The 14927-nt window shown below is 50.8% G+C and overlaps 1 protein-coding gene across 1 annotated transcript in view; it reads right to left on the reverse strand.

Annotated features, from left to right (window-relative positions):
- Positions 1 to 14927, reverse strand: part of PEX3 (peroxisomal biogenesis factor 3) — a 490463-nt gene that overhangs the window by 63970 nt on the left and 411566 nt on the right. Inside the window, exon 10 of the mRNA XM_078648999.1 lies at positions 13863 to 13985. Coding sequence (XP_078505125.1) covers positions 13863 to 13985 — 123 coding nt within the window. The remainder of the gene's footprint in view (positions 1 to 13862; positions 13986 to 14927) is intronic.

A 14927-nucleotide genomic window follows, 5' to 3' on the forward strand; every position in this document is an offset into this window, starting at 1 on the left:
ATGGTTGGAGTGCTGAAACTTTTAAAGCACTCGCCCCCAGTCAAAAGATCTGGATTGAATCCATTCTTCTTTTGCTCATTATGACACCCCAGACTGGACCCAGCCATATGCAAATCAGTATTGACCCTGCTCTTCATGGGAACAGTCCAGCCCAAACTGCCAGGCCAGGTCCTCCCTGGACCGGAAACAAGCCTCCTGGGACCGGTTTCAGGATACCACCCCTCATCAGTCAGCCTAGCTTGAATTGAAGGGCATAGCTAGCGGAAAGGAAAGAATACATGCTGGTGGTTAGGTGACATCACTCTCAAAAGAAGAACAAAGGAAGAAAACATGAACCACTGGAAATTCGAAATACTAGAAAACAATTGAGACACAAGTAATAAGAACACATCATCACCAATATGTTGCAATGCACAAGCGAAAAGTTATCTGTCCCTTATTGAAAGCGATGATGCAATACTTGCTGACTAACAGCGGCATCTGCTTTCCATTCTGAGTCTAAGCAATAGTGCTTTGTGAATGTATGTGCATTCGACCACGTTGTTGCTCTGAAAATGTCAGCAGCAAACAAGGCTGTGGATAAAGCCATTTTTCTGGTCGACTGTGCAGTGACTTTGGCCAACAACAGTCTTCCTGCTTTGTCGTGGCAAAAGGCAATTGTTGCCGACACTCACTAGTCCATGCTGCTTCTTCAAAGTGCGCAACCCTTCCTGTGTGGAGCAAAAAACATGAAAAATGGTCTGATTTCCTGAAAGCTTTTGTTCTGGGAATATAGAATTTCAATCACCGTTTGATATCTAGAAAACTGAGAGCCTTCTCCGCAGAAGAGGAAGTGTTTTTCAAATATGATGATAGGTTCATTCATGTGAAAAGAAGTTGGGACCTTCAGGATGAACCTTGGATTGGTTCTTAACAACACTCTATCCTCTCTGAATTGTAAGAAAAGTACAGCCCCTGGCTGATGTGTGGGCCAATAGAAGGGCTGCTTTCCATTTTTTTTTTTAATTGCAGCAGAAATACGTGCACATTTAAGTCGCCACCAATGGCAGCATCCTGCATTCGCGGTATAAGAGTACTGGAATGGAAATCTTAGTCTAACACGGCCATTTAGCTCACACCCCAGAGGTCGAGCGGCGGTAGACAGGATAGTAATATTCGCTAATATCCTCAAGGGTACTCACATACAACTGATTTTCAGGTAGTGCATAAGGCTGCGTTTCTAATCATCCTGCACCTCCCACCCCTGAATCAGTGAACTCTGAACAATAACAAACCCCCCTCCTCCCAATTCCCCCTCCCCCTAGATCCCCTCAACTCTTACCTCCCTTCCCCCCCTATATTGCCCCCTCCTCCCATCCCTCCCCCCAGGCGTGTCAGAGGTCCACAAGAGCAAACCCGATTCCCTCGCGGGCACATCCAGCCCGAGACCGACAATCAGGATCCACCAGTAGTAAAATGCCGTCATCACGTTGGGCGTGGGGTGGACCCAGGAAAGAAATGGGCCTAGCACCGACCCAAGCCAGGTTGATTAAGGACCAGGACTACCTTCGGGGGATTCCCCATCGTCAGAGGTCGGCAACTTGAGTTCTAGTACCAACCGCTCCCAGGCCCGGCCTCGTTCCAGGGCAGTATCAGTGCCTGCTCTAAGTGCCAGTTGCAGACGTACCTCCCCTTCACAGCTGGCCCATTTAGTGAGCTCCGCCCGCCATCTCTCCATTGTAGGCCCCCTACTCGCCTTCCATTGGGACGTTATGGCTCGCTTCGCTAGCAGCAGACCCAGGTCTAGGAATTTACTAGTGATTTTGTTTTTTGATGTGTGTGGGAACCAGTGTAGGACGCAGTGTGCCACTGTGGGTTGCAACTCCCTCTCAGTGATCTCCCGCAGAGTCTCCACCACCCCATGCCAAAAGGAGCCCAGAGCCGGGCAGGACCAGAACATGTGTTGGAAATCGGCCTTTTCTGCCGGACAGCGTGGGCAGGCCGCTGGGTGTGTTGGGAAATATCTATGGAGCTTGTCAGGGGTCAGGTTTGCTCTGTGTAGGATGTAAAAATGCACCAGCTGAAACCTCGCATTGCGCGTCCCTTTCCAGGCACGTTCTATTATACCAGCCCACGCCGTCTCGGGGATCTCCGTCGCTAAGTCCTCCTCCCATTTCGCCTTCAAGGCTGCTAGTGGGGTCTGAGCCTCCGCAAGCATGCGTTTATAGAGGCACGTTACAGCCTTAACCGTCCCTGCGGCGACTACTACATATTGACAGCACGTGGACAACGGGGGCTCCACCAAACCCTCCCTCCAGTGTTTACGGATCGCCGCAGTCAGTGCCGCATGGAGGAGGAAGTTTCCCCTCGGCAGCCCGAAGCGATCCTGCAAGAGGTCGAAGGGCAGGAGAGCTCCGTCGTCATAGAGATCTCCAATGGTCGCCAGGCCCTGGTGCTCCCAAGAATACCCCAGAAGTCAAAGTTCGTTTTAGTGAGACGGAGCGCCGATCCGATGTTGCCCTCCAAAATATCCACGTTAGTATGGTAGATCGACGTGCCTAAGTACCTCAGGCTCCTCTCCTCCCAGGACACCCCTTCCGAAGAGTGCGGGCATGGTTCGCGCGCCCGAGTCGGAAACAGGAATGACTTCGCCCAGTTCACTCTGAGGCCCGACACCCTGCTCAACTCCTGAAGTAGAGCTTTAGCTCCTCGCAGGGAGGCCGCAGTGTCCGCCAAAACCAGCAGGAGATCATCCGCATATAATGCGATATGATGCACCTGTCCATATACGTCCAACCCCTGATACGCCCGCCCCAATCGGGCGCGCGCCGCTAAAGGTTCGATCGCTATGGCGAACAAAAGGGGCGAGAGGGGGCAACCCTGTCGCGTGCCCCTCCCTACCACGCATGCCTCTGATATGACACCTCCCGTTCTGACTCTCGCCGTTGCGTTCTTGTATAGAAGTGCCATCCAGTCCACAAACTCCGTGCTCAACCCCATGTTGCGCATGACATGGAACAAATACGGCCATTCCAGGCTATCAAAAGCCTTTTCCATGTCAACGGCAAACACCGCTGCCGCGTCCACCTCGTAGGTGTCTGCCTCCAGTACGTGGAGAAGCCGTCGTATATTGAGCGCGGTGTTGCGGGCCGGGATGAAGCCCGATTGGTCCACGTGGATCAGAGTGGCCATGTGGGGAAGTAAGCGCGTCGCCAAGATCTTGCTCAAGATCTTGTAGTCCAGGTTAAGCATGGACAGCGGGCGGTATGCTGACCTGTCCCAAGGCGGCTTGCCAGGTTTCAATAGAGGGACAATGATCGCTTCGCCAGAGGTCTTCGGTAGGCTGCCCAGACGCTTAGCCTCATTGTAGAGCCCCGCCAATTGGAGTGCCAGGAGGTCGACGTAAGTGTGGTAGAACTCTGTCGGTAGGCCATCAGAGCCCGGTGTTTTATTCCGCGCCATACTCGCGATGGCGACTCTCACCTCCCGTTCATCAATTTTACCCCCTAGAGGTTTAGCCTTCTCTTCGTCCAGCTCCGGTAGATCTAGCCCCTCCAGGAATCTCTGGAACTCAGCCTCCTGCGGAATCACCAGACTACGGTAGAGCTCCGTGTAATAGTCATGGAATAACTCATTTATCCCCTGTTGGTCGAACCGCGCCACACCCGCATGATTCCGGAGTTCAAGAATGATCGAACTACGGCGAGCCGGGTTGGCTAGCCAGGCCAAGAGCGCCCCCGTTTTATCCCGTTCCAAATGCGCACGTCTAAGGTAGGCTTTGTGATCGAAGCACCTGAGGCGTTCCACCGTCGTCGCCACCGACTCCCTCGCCTCAAGTAGTGCCTCCTGAACTTCCGGTCGCTCAGGTCGGTCCCTCTCTAGCGAACGTAGCTTCGCGTCCTCCTGGTCAACTGCATTGAGCAAGGTCCTCCGCACCCCGACCCCGTCGCAATGCATCGTCCCCGCACCACCGATTTGAAGGCGTCCCACTCGATTGTCGCCGACCCCGCAGTCCCCACGCTGTCCCGAAAATACGATTCTATTTCCGTGGCTATCGCGGACCGGAAGACCTGATCGTCTAGCGCCTCGGGGCGAAGTTTCCAGGTGGGAATACGTGGTCTGCACTGCGCCCATCGCAGGTGCACCAGCAACGGGTTATGGTCGGAAATCGTGCGCGTGAGGTATTCGCTATGGTACACCACGCCATGCACATCCGGGGAGCATACGAAGGCGTCAATTCGGACGTGAAGTTCGTGAAGGGCGGAGAAGAAGGAGTAGTCCCTGTCCAATGAGTGGTGAGCCCTCCAAGCATCGATTAGCCCCCAACGCCGCTGCCAGTCAGAACGCGCAAGCGCCAGTCTGCCCGCCGGTGCATTTAGTAAAGGGGGATGTGAGCGGTCTAAGGCAGTGTCAGTCATACAATTAAAATCCCCTCCAAGGAGCAGAGGGCCTATTAAGAACGGTGCCAATGTGCAGAACAGCAAGGAGAAGAAAGCAGGTTGGTCCACATTCGGTGCATATATGCAACCCAATGTTAGATCCCTCCCATCCAGCTTGCCCCTCAATACCACATACCTACCCTCTGGGTCAATAAGCTGGTGCGTGCATTGAAAGGGCACCCCCGCCCTTATCCAGATGACCACCCCCCTGGCATAGGCCGAGTAATCAGTGTGATATACCTGTGATATACCTGTCCCCTCCATCTTCGCTGCAATGCTTTCCCTTCCTGCGCTAGGAGATGCGCTTCTTGGAGGAAGGCAATATGTATGCCCCGTCGAATTAAGTATGAGTGTATCTTGTGGCGTCTATGCATGGTGTGCATCCCCCGCACGTTCCACGTGAGACATTTGTAACCTAAGTCGGGTCCCATGGCAGTACCCATCGTAGTTCACCCAGCCCCCCATAGGAACCTCTGACACGTCCAGAACCCACCCACCATCCCCCACACCCATTATCAAACTGTGCTACCCAACTCCCACACCCCAGGACAGACAACCAACGTGGCAACCCCATCCAAACCCTGAAAAACAAGTGTTAATCAACAATAGTAGGCTAGGCTATACGGAACGTCAATGCCAATCGGATCCGGAGCTACCCCCCCGCCCCCCAAGCATTCAAAAGATCTCCCATGCTTCTCCCCCCTCAACAGTACAGGTATGAGCTATAGAAGACCGCTGACCCCCCGCCGCCGAAAGAGTGTCCCATGTCTTCACAGCCTCTTCAGCCAAACATGCCGTCCGCGGAGTGACCACCGGGAGATCAGACTCGGAGAGACCAAGAGCGCTGCTGGGGCCCGGACTCAGTTGAGCATTTTTCGAGTGATCCGAGCCGTTACTGGAAGGGCTGATCTCCCCCTGGCTGATGGCTGCCACCGCCAATACTGCCTTGTTTCTCTCCTGTTGCCATCCAGTGGGGGAGCCAGGCCGCCGCGTCGGTGTCAGATCAGTAGAGCCACGTCTGGGCGCGGGCACAGCGGGGGTGTGACCATCGTCTGCTCCCCTGGTTTCTATCCAGTCCCAAGCCGCCTGCGGTGTGAGAAAGAAATGAGTGCTCCCGCCTGCAATGACCTTCAGGCGGGCCGGAAACAACATAGCGTAGGGCATCTGCAATGTTCTTAGCTTCCGCTTGACCGCCAGGAAGGATGACCGCTGACGCTGGACGTCTCTGGTGAAGTCCGGGAAAATCATGACCTTGCTGTTACCAATGCGTAGGTTCGGCAGGGCCCGGGCCGCTTGAAGAATGTGATCACGATCCCGGTAATGCAACAGGCGTGTTACCATCGGGCGAGGCGGCCCTCCGGCCCTAGGCGGGCGCGACGGGACTCTGTGGGCGCGCTCCAGAGCGAAGAATGGGGAAAGTCCTTCCGGTGCCTCTCCGGGACTCCCATGAGGCGGAGGTTGTTACGTCTGGAGTGTCCCTCGCTGTCCTCGGCCCTGAGCTCCAGCACCCGAACTTTCTGCGCCACTTCCACCAGTGAGGCCTTCAGTGTGGCCACGTCCCCTGGAACGTCCTTCATGGCTGCCTCCGTGGTCGTTACTCGCTCCTTCAACTTCCTGTGGTCATCCTTCAGAAGGGATAGGTCGGTGCCAATGGTGTCCATCCGCTTCTCCAGGGCCTCCCGCGATGCCACAATGGCCTGCATAATGTCACTCAGGGAGGGATCCCGCGTCGGGGCCAAGCCTCCAGAGCCAGATGCTTCTTCCCCACCTGGCATCGTGTGACCCGGGCCATCCAGCCGCAGTACATCAAACCCCTTCCTTCTGGTCCCCCGGACCATCCTGCAGAAAGTATCCGGGGTCCGCTCCAAACCGCTCAGTCAGGCCCAGTGCGCCGGGCCCGTCAGCCCACAGTCGTTGCCACAGGGGAGCCCCGGCACCAGGCCAGCGCCCCTCCGCCGACCGCAGCAGGGAACACTCCCACTCCTCTGATAGTGGGTGCTGAGGCAAAGTCAGTGCAGGAAGACAGTCCCAGCCAGGGACCTCCGGGGGGGCTCCAGGGCCCGTCCAACGCAGACGCCCTCCGCAGCAATCAGCCGTGCGGTGGGGAGGCCGGCTCGTGGACAGCACTCCGGCTCAAGGGGTAGATTCTCTAAGTTCTGGGTCCACTCGCCGCAGGTCCTTCGTGAGCCCGCCAAGACTGAGGCGGAAGATGGGGCCCCCGAGCTGTCCCCCTCCTGGGGGGCACCCAGCGAAGCAGGCAATGTAGGCACCGGTGGTCTCAGGGCACCAGGGGTTTTATGGGCAATTCACCGGCCGTGGCAGAGACGCGCGGGCCTCCCACGAAGGCCCCCCCCTGTCCTCCAGACGTCTCCCCCCGACAGGTTCCCGGTCTTCAGCAGCTCCCAGCCACCGTCAGCGGCCATCGTGCCCCCCCCCCCCGTTACAGGGGCCTCCAGCACCCCCGGTCCGGATTCCGGGAAACTCCTCAACAAGGGGGGGGAGGAGGGGGAAAATCTGCAGGCCGTTCACTCGTCTAGGGCCCGGGGCATTCACACGGGCGCCGCCATCTTAGGGTCAGGCGGCCCGCGAATTCAGCGTTCGCAGGGCTCTTCCAAGCCACCTCGCCGGACCACTCACCCCACCTCTCAGAGCGTGCAGGGCGCTCCGCTCCAGATGCCGTGGGGTCCGCTACTTCAGGGAGCCCCCTTCTGCCGGCAGCCCGCCTTCACCAGGCAGGCTGAGCCGCGACGTCAGCCGCCATTTTGCGCCCTCAGTGCGCCAACCGCTCCGGTGGAGAAAAGAGGACGTTTTTCAGCAGGTTCGGGGGCACCCAGCACCCCCAGTCTGTGCCCCTACGCTCCCCAGGCCTTCCGATGCTAGGTGGGGGCCAGCGTTCTGATCTCGGGGGTCAGGATGTTTGGTTGCGAGGGGCGGTTGCGGAGGAGCTCCGGAGTCCCTCTTCCGACTACATCGGCGCCCAAGCCACGCCCCCAAGGGTTGCTTTCCATGACACATATTTTACATCTGCTTTAGGAATCGGTTCAAATGGAGCTTTAAAGAATTGGTAAAGAACCGTATTCAGCATCCATAATATTGCAGGAGGTTTTACTGATGGAAAGGCCCAGAATGAACAGGTCATCATTTTTTTAACAGAGATATTTTACCTGTTTTCCTCTGAAATCTCAAAATTGCATCTAAATGCACCTTTACTGACTAGTACACCAGATTTTGCCAGGTGAAGGAGTTATGGCATGGAGAAGAGCGAAAAGGGTGCTGATAATTTCTGATACACCAGTAGCGGATTTTTTTCCATTTTGCCACACAAGATTTATTAGTGGAAAAAGTATGTGACTATTTAAGAATAGATTTGCATTCCACTGGGATATTCAATGATCAAAACTCATTGTCGTGAGGTGCGATGCCGACAAATTGAGAGATTTTTTTTGAGGATGCAATATCTGACAGTTTTTCATCGAAAGGAGTTTCTCCATCGGCTGAAACTGTTTGCATGGACACACAGGTAGTAGGAATAGCTCTGTGTACCAATATTGTCTCAGCCATGCAGGGGCTACAAGAATGAGACGGCATGGTTCCCGCTTCATCTTGGGACTGAGAGGAAAGGGTGGAAACGCATAGGTAAACATTCCTGTACATTGTATCTGTAGTGATTTCCCTCAAGATCCTCTCTGAGGAAATCCGCTTGCGAAAAATGTTGCACCTCTTGTTTAAGAGAGTTGCAATGAAATCCAGATTTGGGGTACCCCGTTGTTTGAAGATCTCAGACAAATGTTTTGGTTCCATTTTCCATTTGTCGCTCTGACTCGTTGTTCTGCTTAAAGAGTCTGACTATTCATTGTCTATCCCTGGGACATGTTCGAATTGCAGAGAGATGTTGTGCATAAGTAACCATTTCTATATTTGCTGGGCTTGAGAGGAGAGTCTTTTCAACTGTGTTTCCCCTCGTTTGGCGAGCTTAAACAGAGCAGCGGTATTGTCCATTCTCATCAGGACAGAGAAATTGCGAATTCTGGATAGAAATGATTGCAGGCCCAGGAACACAGCCTTTGGTTCTAGAAGACTGATATGCATTTGCACTTCTTGTAAGTACCATTTTGGGTGAATTCCCAGCTCCTGAAGATGAGCTCCCCAACCTTCTAAGGAAGTGTCCGTTGTCATTACAAAGCAGGTTGTGCTGCTACAAAAGAGACCTGTAGAGAGATCGTCGTTCCTTCCTCACCACGACAATGTTTGCTTCATCGTAGTGGTGATGTCGATCATGTAATCGTATTAACCGTGAATCTGAATCCACTGCGCATCCAATTGTTCCTGCAATGGGAGAACCTTGAATAGGTAGTGGGACCCTGCCACCTTAAACCTCAGGAACCACCGATGTTTCACATGATTGGGAATCTGGAAATATGAGTCTAAGAGATCGAGAGAGGTCATGAAACCCCCCTGGTTGACCAGCAATATAATTTCTTGCAGAGAAAGCATTGTTCAGCTGCCTGAGGGAGGTCCATGACATTTCTCCATTTCTGGGGCTTTTTCTTGATGAGGAAGAAGTTTGAATAGAAATCCTTGCCGTGCTGTTGCAAAGGGACTTCCTCTATTGTCCCTTTGAGAGAAGCAGGCATATCTATTGCTTTAAGAGAGTGAGATGTTGATGCGTTCTCTTGAGAGGGGGATAACTGAGAGGCTTTTGAACAAATTCTAGGGCGTGATCATGATGTGTGACGTCTAACATCCATTTTTCTGAAGAGATGCTCTCCCATTGATCGTAAAAGACAGATAATTGATGGCTGTTTGGTTGCTCTAGGGGTTGCAGGCCGACTAGTGTCTGATAATGGTCACTGCCTTCTAGTACCACCCTGGGCGTTTCCCCCTGCACGGGGTAGTCTTCGACTTGGCTGACTTGAGTATGTAGGAGTGGTGGAGGCCCTGTGTGGTTGTTGCCCAGGGTACTGGCTTGATACCTCTGCTATGAATATGGCGATTATCTGTAGGGCTGATAGAAGGCCTTTGTATAAATTGACCTCTTACTCCACAAAAGGACTGAAAGCGATTTTGCTGCAACGTCCCCGGGGAATGCACAGTGTCTGCTTTGATGGCCTACAATGTGTTGCCTACATGTTTTCAAAATAAATTCTCGCATTCAAAGGGCAAATCCTGGATTTTTGCTTGCATTTCAGGGCAGAATTAGGTCACTTTTAACAAGCCCTGTCGGCGCAATACTGCTGCACCTGCCATTTGTCTAAATGTGGTTGACGAGATGTCCATGGCAATATCTATAATTTCAGAGAATGCCCTAGCACCTTACTGCAAGATCTCTTTTGGCTCCTCCTTGTCATCCGGTAGAAACTAGATGAAACCCAAAAGGTCTGACCACATTTGATGGTAGTAGCGACCCAAACTAACTAGCGCATTCAAAGCCCTGATGTATGTAGTGGTCATTGCCGCGAAACGTTTGCATAGGTTATCTCGTGTACTGTCATTCTTATCTGTTGGTGCTGAAAAGGGGTCAGACGGGTTTCTGGAGCAATGCTGGGCAGCCTGCATGCCACCGAATTTGGGCGAGGATGACCTATGAAATAGGCCAACAAAGCATCTGGAGCTTTATGTTTTGTCTAGCAGGGCAACAACTGCAGTGACTGATGCTGGGTTTTTCATAGATTTAAGACCTTCCCAAATATAGCTGACAATGGAAACAGATCTGATGGATTTTCCTGCACGGGAATTTAAAATCATATAGAAAGCATTCCTTCTTTTTCACTGGGAGAAGCAGATCAAAATTTCTGGAAGCACATTCCAGCAACTCATGGAACCATCCTATGTCCTCAGGAGGAGAACTTGCTAGCGAAGGAGATGGTGACGAAGGGGCAATGTAATTATCCCACTCCTGACCCGATGTAGCCGGGTCCTGAAGTAGCTCACCCTCCTCAGGTTGATCATCTGCGTTGCTGTCGATATAATCATCCCTCATGGTAATAGGAGTAGCACTGTCCTGTCCCCTTGCGTGCAAAAAGGCACCGGACTCTGGTAAGGGTGTCGTGCCAGGTACATCAGAGCAACCCGGAGTGAGAGGTACTGGCACATTTGCTTATGGAAAGCGCCTATAATAGTCATCAAGCATATGTCTCAAGTCAGTAACCAAAGAGATAGGTACTGATATGGTGTCCCCCCCTTGAGCCCAATCCTTCCTCATAAGGCTCTTTATAAGGGTAGTGCTCTTGGAAAGAGTCATAACGATGAGACGCAGACTGTTGGCGAGTTGCGAGAGAATAATCCCCTTCCAAGTAGGTGGAAGTGTCTCTGTTAAGGTCTTCCTCCTCAATTGTCGCCTGGCATGTCACCCTTAGTTGAGGAGGGCTGTATGCTGGACTGAAATTTCCTTCATCTCCTGATTCCTCCATGTCAACGAGATGAGCCGGAGGCAATGGGGAGACCTTGCATGGTGACATCCAGGCAGAATACCATAGAAGTCCCTTCAGATAAGAGAGCAGCTTTTTTCTGCCCATACACGACGAAGAAGAGGTGAGTTTATTTTGTACTGTTAAGGCCCCCGATGTTGGTCTTGATTCCGGAGTCTTAAAAGCTGCTTTCGATGGGATGGACTTCGACGAGGTGGTCGTTGTCACTGATTTAGTCAGTGAAGCTACTGTCTTCTGGGTTGTTGGAGTCAAAGTCATCACTGTAGTGACTGGAAGCGAAAGAGAGCATACCATCGACAAAGTTCTCGTTGACGCAGCTGTTGTCGACAATGGGTCCCTTGACAAAGACTCCTTTTAAGGAGTGGCAGACACAGAAGATGAGGCAAGATCTTTTCTGAGTGGAACTTGAAGAGAAGTCCAGAATGACTGGTTTCACAGACCCAGAGGTTTTATTATTAGCTTGGAGTCTTTTTGGTTCTTCATCACATTAGGTAGAGCCTTGATTTTTGTGTTTACTCTCAGATGGAGAGCGACGTGGACCCTCACCTCATCAGAACCTGATTCTGAACAGGACTTCTTTTGGAGCCAAATGAGTAGTCTGGCTTCCCTGTCCTTTAATGTCTTGGTAGAAAAGGGTCTGCAATGTTTACAATCCTTAGGCTTGTGATGCATGTTTATACAATTTAGACACTCTTTATGGGGATCTTCAGAGAAAAGTATTGACTTCCACAAGACTTGCAGGGCCTGAAAAGCCTCCTCTTAGATCCCTTTGACATGATGTAAAAACTGAAGAAAACAGTATCTCAGAGCAGTAGCAGCCCAATGTTTTCTTTTTAAGAGAAGGCAAGGTCAAACGTTGACAAATCTGAAACTACTGAGCAGAGCTCAGGGAGGCTCTGCAAGGGAATAGTGGTTCAGGGTCTTGTTACTGAAGGGCTGAAGTTTGGGCCAATTAAAACAATATGAATTGGTTAACAATGTCAATTGCATTCTCTATGTCTATTAATGTACTTACATGGTACTCCTGGTTTTAAATACCATGAGAATCCCACCATCACGATGGGAACGATTCAAGCATGTGAATCTTCAAAAAATTCAATACTGGAGAAATCTCGCACCTGACTGGAGGGATGGAATCATCTCCTAGACATCTGTGATCCTCTGTAGAGGAGGAAAGGTGCAGAGGAATGTAGTGCCCAGTACCGACCCTGTGAACTGGAGCCGTTCGGATGGCCACAGGTTAGATTAGGGCTGGCTGAATGAAAAGCCCAGGTTGAACATACAGATCATCATCGACCACTGGTCGTGCAACACAATCTCTGGTAAGTCGGAGCCAGTAGTCCAGGTATGGCAAAATCGACACACCCGACCACCTGAGATGGGCTGCAACCACTGCCTTCACCTTGGTGAAGACCCGAGGTGCGGATGTTAACCTAAAGAGTAGTACTGCAAATTGGTAGTGTGTAGAACCCCACCACAAATTGCATGTACTTCCGATGGGACCTCAGGATAGCGATGTGGAAGTACGAATCCTGCAGGTCCAATGACACAATCAAGTTTCCATGTTCCAACACAGTAAAACTTGAGTTAGGATCAGCATCTTGAACTTCTCCTTTTTGAGGAAGAAATTGAGGTTCCTGAGGGCTAGAATAGTATGCAGGACACCATCCTTCCTGCTGCATAATGGCCAAATGGTCGGGAGGTGAGGCGGGGTGGGATGGGATGGAAGGTGGAACCTGAAAGAAGGGACAGGTGTATCCCGTTTCTATAATATGAAGGACCTACTGGTCTGAAATAATGGCCTTCCAAGCTGATAGAAAATGGGACACCCGCCCTCACACAGCCTGTGTGGGGTTGGAGAAACAAACTAGGCCTGTTTTCCTGGAGGCGCATGAGAGGAGGAAGAGGAGGGTTGCAAGTGGGTTCCAGTCCTTGCCCTCTGGAACAACCCCTGTACTGACGAATGAGGGGTTTAGGTTGCTGCTGGAACGGTTGATATTTCCTGAAACACAGAGGAACCTCTTCCAAAGCCACAAAAGCAGCAAAAGGACTGAAAGTCTTTGGTTGGCGGTGGGAGCTGAAGGCCCAGTGGACCTGCCGTGGCTCATGATATTTTTAATCTCTCCAGATCTGAATCCCTCGTATCACCGAAGAGACACACCCTGTCAAAGGGAAAATGTATTAAGTTGGATTGGATGTCAGAAGAGTAGTTGGACGCCCAGAGTCAAGCATGGCGACAAATTGAGATGGAGTTCCCCATGGCCCGGACAATGGAATCAAGACCTAACCTAATAATGTGACAAGAAGCATTGTGGAAGAGGTGTGGCACAGTGGCCAGGGTGCTTGACTCTGGGCCATAGGGTTCATGGTTTGATCCCCAGCTCCGGCGGCAGGTTAGCCCAGCACCCTGTGACTCTGGGCAATAGCTTGCTTAATCTTCCCGACGGCCCCATGCGCCGGGACATCTCTTTGGAGGTAGCTGCGCACTTTACAAATGCTGGCATTTACATATACATTCAGTCCATTGGTAGTGACCTCCTGAAAATGGTCCTTATTGTCTGGAGGTACGAGCAGCAGCAACTTTTGGACCATGCCGCACAACGCATTGGTATACCGTGCAAGAAGGCATACTTTCCTCTATTATTTTTACCCATTCATGCAACACCAACTCAAATCATATCTGTAACATTCCATCTTGAAGACGTTGCAAGGTAATATGCTGAATGTTACATAAAAAATAGACATTCAGACATTAAACAGTAGTGACCAAAAATGCAATCTGTGGTATTAAAAGGAATTGGGCGACTGAATATAACAACGACCAAGGAATGACAGTAGCAGGCTGATGTGAAAAATAATTCATAACATGAGAGAGAATACATAAACATTAATACATGGTTCATGAACAGTGTCAACTATAGTGCCCAAATGGAAACAAATATGTAGCCAGGCACTTTATAATTATACAAATATATACAAGATGTATTAAGAACATAGTCCTCAAAGAAGCATTTACCTATTCACACAGCTCTTCTGACTGAAGTCCTGTTCAGTTGGTCTGAAGAACTCTGCCACGTTGTCTAGAAGGCGACTGAATCCTCTGTTTATACAAGTATTCAAAACCATGCTGAAATCTGGACTGTAGAAAAGGGGAGGTTCAACAACATATTTTCAGTTGAAATGTACTGACTTTGCAGGCAACACAATACAAATACCTAAAGCATAGTGAAGACTAACCTGTAATCTTCAACTACACCTACCTATTTTTCCTCTTTGCATTTCAGTATGATGGTTAGTACATGCAAGAGAGGTAGACTTTTCCATTTAAGGCAGACCCCTCCCCCCAAAAACAAACATTTAGTCGTCTCTTGTGACTCAATTACATTTTTACTGAATCCCAGAGATTCAGTTTCCCATAGCCAAACCAACTGATGATTTCATGATCTTCTGAAAGGCGTAAAAAATGGCTGTGTCACCCAGCACTTGAGGGTGGGTAAAATCAGAGGGAGAACGTTAGGCTGTGTAAATCGTAGAGGGTGCTATTTTTAAAGGAGTTGCTCTCAGTGGTCTGCCTTTCTTCTTCGCTTTGCACTTTTTGAGAGCATCTGAGCCTTCCTACTCTTTGCAACACCCTATCAGCAAGTACTTAAAACAAAACGCTTTTAATCGGTTATAAAATGTGATTATGTTCTAATGACAATAATGATTTTCCAAGCAGTTAGCCTTTCTCAATTAGACTCCCATCCCAATGCGACCCCACCCAGTGCAGCCCTGGCAAATATGATCGTGAAAAGATGTTTAGTCTTTGTTATTCAATGGTCCAGGATGCATGGGGCAGTCGGTGGAAACGCGCTGCCTACATATCATTCTGCAGTACTAAAATACAGCACATGGAGTTGGAGTTTTGCAGTAAATGCGACAAGAAGGAGAATATCTGAACATGATTAAAGAGGGGATAGACAGTGGCGGGAGAGAAGCAGAGAAAATGTGAAATACAGAGAGAGAGATTGAGAGAGGGTGACGGATTAGGTGACAACAGGGGGGGAATTAATTTGAATGGAAAACCATCTACTGACCCACA

This window comes from Lissotriton helveticus, chromosome 6, assembly GCF_964261635.1.
Source record: "Lissotriton helveticus chromosome 6, aLisHel1.1, whole genome shotgun sequence".
Classification (NCBI taxonomy): domain Eukaryota; kingdom Metazoa; phylum Chordata; class Amphibia; order Caudata; family Salamandridae; genus Lissotriton; species Lissotriton helveticus.